The 5776-nt window shown below is 41.0% G+C and overlaps 1 protein-coding gene across 1 annotated transcript; it reads left to right on the top strand.

Annotated features, from left to right (window-relative positions):
* Positions 1-612: 612 nt before the first annotated feature.
* On the top strand, positions 613-5299 carry LOC146858149 (gamma-crystallin-3-like). The gene is made up of 3 exons (XM_085648914.1): positions 613-651; positions 1545-1787; positions 4947-5299. The coding sequence occupies exons 1-3, from the start codon at positions 613-615 to the stop codon at positions 5220-5222; spliced, it is 558 nt and encodes a 185-aa protein (XP_085505040.1). The 3' UTR covers positions 5223-5299.
* Positions 5300-5776: the final 477 nt, after the last annotated feature.

Here is a 5776-nt window from a genome sequence, read left to right as displayed (position 1 = left end):
TGTGGATGGAGGGCTGAATGCAGCTCCAACATATTTTTAAAGATATTAGCTTGTGAGGTCACTACATTTGGAATACACCCAATTTCTTTGTATATCTAAGTAGAATAAGTGATGTCATGGTGACGTTCAGTGGTAGGCCTGGCACATTGCTGGGGAAGAGACTTGTGACTGATCTACTCCTTGAAGAAGACAAGGTTTACCCCGGGATTGTTTAATCGAGCCTTTAGATAAAGTGCATTCTAATTTACTTTCAACTTTTACAGAATTTTTTTCATAGGGTTGCAGCAATTGCATAGTCTGCAAGTTAACAAAATAAAGCAGAGTAACGTAAAACCAGAAGCAGAAGCCTTTTTGAACCGTCTATCCCGTGGTGCGTTTAGAGCTGCACAAACCTACAATTTTCTTTCCTGTAAGCACATTTTTTTCACACTAAGCTTAAATAAACAACAGCGTTAAACAAATGCAGAACATTCTCTGCTGGAATGTATGTTAGAACTGAATGGCCTATACATTCACGCCACTGTTCAGAAAAAAACTCCGACATATTGTTTACTGACCCGGAAGTAGGGCTCCCGGGCCTTTAAAAGGGCCGCTGTGACTGCAGTCTCACCAATGAGCACTCGCTACACTTCTGCAGCCAACATGGGAAAGGTGAGGGGTGTTGTCTGGTCTTGTATTAAAGAGGTACAAGGTGGATTGAGGACTACTCAGTCTTGATATATGACGCACTGACATTTAATAGCGCTGGCTTTACCAAAATGTTATGCAGCGTAGCAAGTCACCTAGCTGCCATGCGCGACAGGGGAAAAGGCAGGAATGCACAGCATTTAGCATAATATGGTGCATTCCCTTCTTTTCCCAGCACTGATGCACAATGTGCACCATGGTGCAAGGGTGTCTGCGTTGTAAGCAGGATCATTTTTGTGAGGGATGGGACACCTTCCTGCATAAAACCAATCTTCCGAGGCATTTTCCTCTTTCTATGTGTGTTGCTACACAAAGCACAAAAAGAAAGAGGAAGTAATGAGGAGATTAAAGATATTTCTCCTTGTTATGCATCCCCTGGGAAGGCATAGCATTAGGACGCATTCCCAGGTCTACCAGAAGTTTTAAATCTGGGAATGCTTCAGAATCCATGGTTGGATGCGTGCTCCACCCATGGAACGCCTTCCCAGGGCAGAGTTACGCAGCACAGCAATTTGCGCTGTGTTGCGCTACTATTGATTTATCAAACCACTCAGGGCCATGCAGGGTGGCCTTGCATGGCTTGATAAATCAAACTTGAGGATTGCGTTACTTTTGCACCCCGTTGCATGGTGCAAAGGTGGCACAACCCGATGATGAATATGCCCCTAAACACTGAAAGATATACAGCTAAAGTTTTTGTCTACCCCTCTGTATGATAATGTGGCTATTACAACCAGGTGCGAGACACTTATTCCTTCCTTAATACTTTCTCCTTGTTTCTATAAGATATCCTTTCATTAACGGTTTATGTGAGTTTACAGAGCATATTGACAACTCATGTTATTTTATTACAACAGATCACCTTCTACGAGGACAGGAACTTCCAGGGCCGCTCCCACGAGTGCAGCTCTGACTGCGCTGACCTGCAACCCTACTTCAGCCGCTGCAACTCCATCCGGGTTGAAAGTGGCAACTGGATGCTGTATGAGCACCCCAACTTTAGGGGTCACCAGTACTTTCTAAGAAGGGGGGAGTACCCAGAGTTCCACCACTGGATGGGTTTCAATGACTCAATTCGGTCTTGTCGCTTGACTCCACAGGTAAGTAGTCATTTTATTTTGGTACTTAAGTTTTACATGGAAAACCAGCATTTTGCATCTTTGAATAACTGGGTTTTTGGAGTATTTTGAGAAATGAACAATATTTTATAGAAGTGACTGGAGACAACTTTGGTTTCAATGCTTACAAACTCGGTTGAAAACTATCTTTGCTCTCAAATGTATTTCAGTGATTCATTATAATTATTGCGTAGTTGTCATCAGTGCTTTGGTAATAAACGTGGGCCACTCATTGGGACACTTCTAGTGGAGAGCACTACTTATTGCATTCCCAGTGAGTGGCCTTACAGCATCTCTGGAGTATTCATCACCAGGGAGGCCTAATCTGGGAACCAGCTGTAGCTCCATATACCATTATCAGGTACATATGGCAAAACACATCTGGCGCTTTCAGGCAGCCAGGGAGAATTCTGCCCTGAGAATTAATTTTAAAGATGAGACCAACAAATAAGTTTACTGCACAGTTTTCAAACTATACGGGCTAAGAAGGATTATACAATGCCTCATAAACTTGTGTGATAACGCTAGGTAAAGCAAAGGATCCAGGAAAATTGCTTTTCTGTAGGAGTAAATCATATATATGCATATACGATAATTATGTGGCATGACATGAGGGCTGCTTCATGGTTGAAACCGGTGATGATTCCTTGGCTCGGTCTTTAAAGCAGCCCTCCTCTCACTGCCTAGTGGGATTTTCTAGGTGTACCATATGGTCAGTCCCAGCCAGATGAAACTATGGGGGGAATTAACACATTTGTTTTCCCCAAGCAAATGAGGAATTCCTGTGGATGTGAAAAATGAAACCTGGAAGGAGATTTATGGCAGCATCTTTGGGGTAATGTTACCCAATTATCGTTTGAGAGTTCTCTTCCCAGAATCTGCTGTTTCTGCCATCCTTGATAGAAACTCACATTCAATCGCCAAAGCCCTCTTAGGTCTCTCTCCCTTTTCCTTGAGCAAGTGCACCACTTAAACCTCAACAAGATACCCACCTGTTATCCCTTCTATGTGTTTCTCTACCAGGATACACTCCAGAATGATCTCCTTCTAACTAAAAGGAGGAACTCATTTAACCAACACAAACCTCAGGCTGGTATCGTTAACAATTACATGTGCCACCACTCCCTTGATTTCAAATGCATTTTAAAAAGTAAAAACTAAAACTCGAAAGCAGAAACTGCAAATGTAAGGAAAGGAAAATAACTTTCAAAAGAGCCTACAAAAGTAAAAAAACAAATACCAAACAGCAAAGTACTGACACACAAATACACATTGTCTATTACCAGCTAGAGCTATAAGGAGGGGCAACCCAGTGTTCCTTGGAACCAGGGTAGAGCAGAAAATAATAGGAGCCTTGGTCAGTCAATGATTTTGTAACATTTTATGGGATCAATACATGTAAAGAGAGGACATCCTCTCCTTCCCCTCTTGCAAGGCTCCTTAATGCACAAGTCCCAGGGGATCTTTTTGACCCCACTTATAAAAGCGATATAATTGGAAAAAGTGTTTCCTGACTGCCTATTCTGTTGTTTTGGTGATGCCAACCAAGTAGTTGATTAAGCGAGCCTTACATATATTTTCCTGAGGAAGACCCAACTTTAAGTTAAAATATGATATGGGTTGAAACATTGACTTTTGTATTTACTGGATTGCCTTCCAAGTCAATGTTTCTGGTGGAAAACATTTGAAATGGTGTTGTTTGACCACTCAAAAATTCTGCAGTCGTTATTTTATTCTGATTTGAGCTGCGGTTTCATTCCCACGAGTCAATATTCCACAACTCACATACACTGCACGATTTTCTCTATTTTTCTATCAGAGCAGATTGTTTTGTTTATAAATATTGCTCCTTTCCAAAACTTTTCCAGAAAACTATGTCTATGATTTAATACTTCAAGGAACCATGAGTTTTCTTGTCAGTAATGTGTGGATATTCATTGAGTGATCCCAGCAGGTGTTACTTAAGCAATGCATAAGCAAGTCAGAGGGAACCCTGTTCTTATTTTTCATTATGTATTACTGCATTCAAGTGGTTTCTTGAACCCACCAAACCTCAGAACACCTATTAGCAGATTCAGAAATTCTTGCTTTCCCTCAAACGGCGAACAGTGGGCACTATTTCTCGACAACCAAACTCTATGGATCTGACAACTAAAATCATTTAACCATTTGGATGCTTTCAAATTACAAACACAACGCCAAAAGAGATGTGGATGTTGACATAAGATTATAGGTCACTTCCACTTGAAATAATCCAAAGAGATTCACAGGTCATTGGAACTCATTTACTGAGAGTTTCGCTCAGCACAATTTATGTCGCCCCATCATCAGAAGCTGGGTATAGCAAATAATAATGTGCCTGCAAAGTCTGTTGGACAATTTGAGACAAAGCTTGTAACTCATGGATTTATTAGGAAATGTATCAAATGAAAGCAAGCATTTCTCGCTAAAACGTTTTTGCAGAAGAAGTTTCCCCAAAACAGCTTTCAGGGGATAATTTAATGAATGACAAGAATGGAGCGTTGGAGTTTTCTGCTACAAAACATAATTTCAGAGTGTTCTTTCATGATATTTTTAATATAGATAATTTCGTAATTTTTACAAACTTTACAAAACATTAAAAATAACCTAACATTGCCATACAAGGTAAAGTTTCATGATTTGCTCATCCCTGCGCTGAAGGTGGATTACTATGTATTTTTCAAGAAATGCTTTGCCGGCGAGTTTTTGCTAGGAATGAACCCCATTTCTCAGTTGCTTTGATATTTGAAGGGTTTCTTCTACTTCTGTTCTGTTTCAATTGGAGCATCGAGGAACTCCAGTAACCATTTGTAAGACACCTGTAAAGAACTTCGATGTGACTCCCAACAAACTTTAAATACACTTTTTTTAAACTTTGAACGCTGTTATCTTCTGCCTGTGCAACAAGAATCCCTCTCTTCAATAAAATAAGTGTAGAAGGATGAGGTTATGCTCAATTCAAATTACATGAAACTCCTTTCGGTGCTGGAATGACGGAGTGAGGAAATCAGGTTTAATTTGCCCTCCCTAAATGTTCCAGTACAAGTTTTTCAAAACGTGTTATACACTTACATGATTTTTCCCTCTTTTGTTTTCTTTCCTTCCTACTTGCTATCACAGCACCGCGGTTCCTACAGCATAAGGATTTATGAACGAGAGAACTTTGGTGGCCAGATGATGGAGTTCTCCGAAGACTGTCCACATGTTCATGAACAATTCAATTTCCATGACATCCACTCCTGTAATGTGCTTGAGGGGCACTGGATCTTCTATGAGGAGCCCAACTACAGAGGCCGCCAGTACTACCTGAGACCCGGGGAGTACAGGCGATACAGTGACTGGGGAGCCATGAGCCCCAGGGTTGGGTCTTTCAGAAGAATGAGGGACACCTATTAAAGCCACTGTATTGTAAATCAAAATATACTGTTTGAACATTAAGAAATAAAGTCTCAAGAACATGTATAATAAGTAAATTTGTATTTTTTTGGATTAAACTTTGCAACTCGCAATATCACTGAGGCTACCATGTTGAGAAATTGTAAGCCAAGAAATTATTCTTTTATAGCATAAATCATGAGACCTGTAATGACACATCAGGGATGTTTTCAATATAACACCTTCCTGCACCACAATCATACTTATGCAAATTTAAGTGGTCATCGCAACTGGGCCCTCATTCATGGGGATTTGGCATAGGGCAGCACAGCAAGTCAGCTTGCTGCACTGCTTTACGCCAAAGTGAAAGGGCAGGAATGCACTATAGTGCGTTCTTGTCCTTTCTCCCGACACTGATGCCGTTTCGGCAGCCTAGTGCCAACGTAGGCAACCCTTGCAACATGGTGCAAGGGGGCTATGTTGTCGGTAGAATTGTTTTTTGTGAAGGAAGGAGCACCTTACAGCACAGAAAGTCCTAAGAGGTGTTTTCCTCTTACTATGTGTGCTGCAGAATT

The sequence above is a fragment of the Triturus cristatus genome, chromosome 3_2 (genome assembly GCF_964204655.1).
Source record: "Triturus cristatus chromosome 3_2, aTriCri1.1, whole genome shotgun sequence".
Lineage (NCBI taxonomy): Eukaryota > Metazoa > Chordata > Amphibia > Caudata > Salamandridae > Triturus > Triturus cristatus.
The sequence above is the reverse complement of the archived record's forward strand: the minus strand, read 5'-3'. Positions and strand labels throughout refer to the sequence as shown.

Coding starts and splice junctions, on each gene's coding strand:
- LOC146858149 (XM_085648914.1), top strand. CDS start 613: ATGAGCACTCGCTACACTTCTGCAGCCAACATGGGAAAG. Junction 652..1,544: donor CTGCAGCCAACATGGGAAAG/GTGAGGGGTGTT, acceptor TTATTACAACAG/ATCACCTTCTACGAGGACAG. Junction 1,788..4,946: donor CTTGTCGCTTGACTCCACAG/GTAAGTAGTCAT, acceptor TTGCTATCACAG/CACCGCGGTTCCTACAGCAT.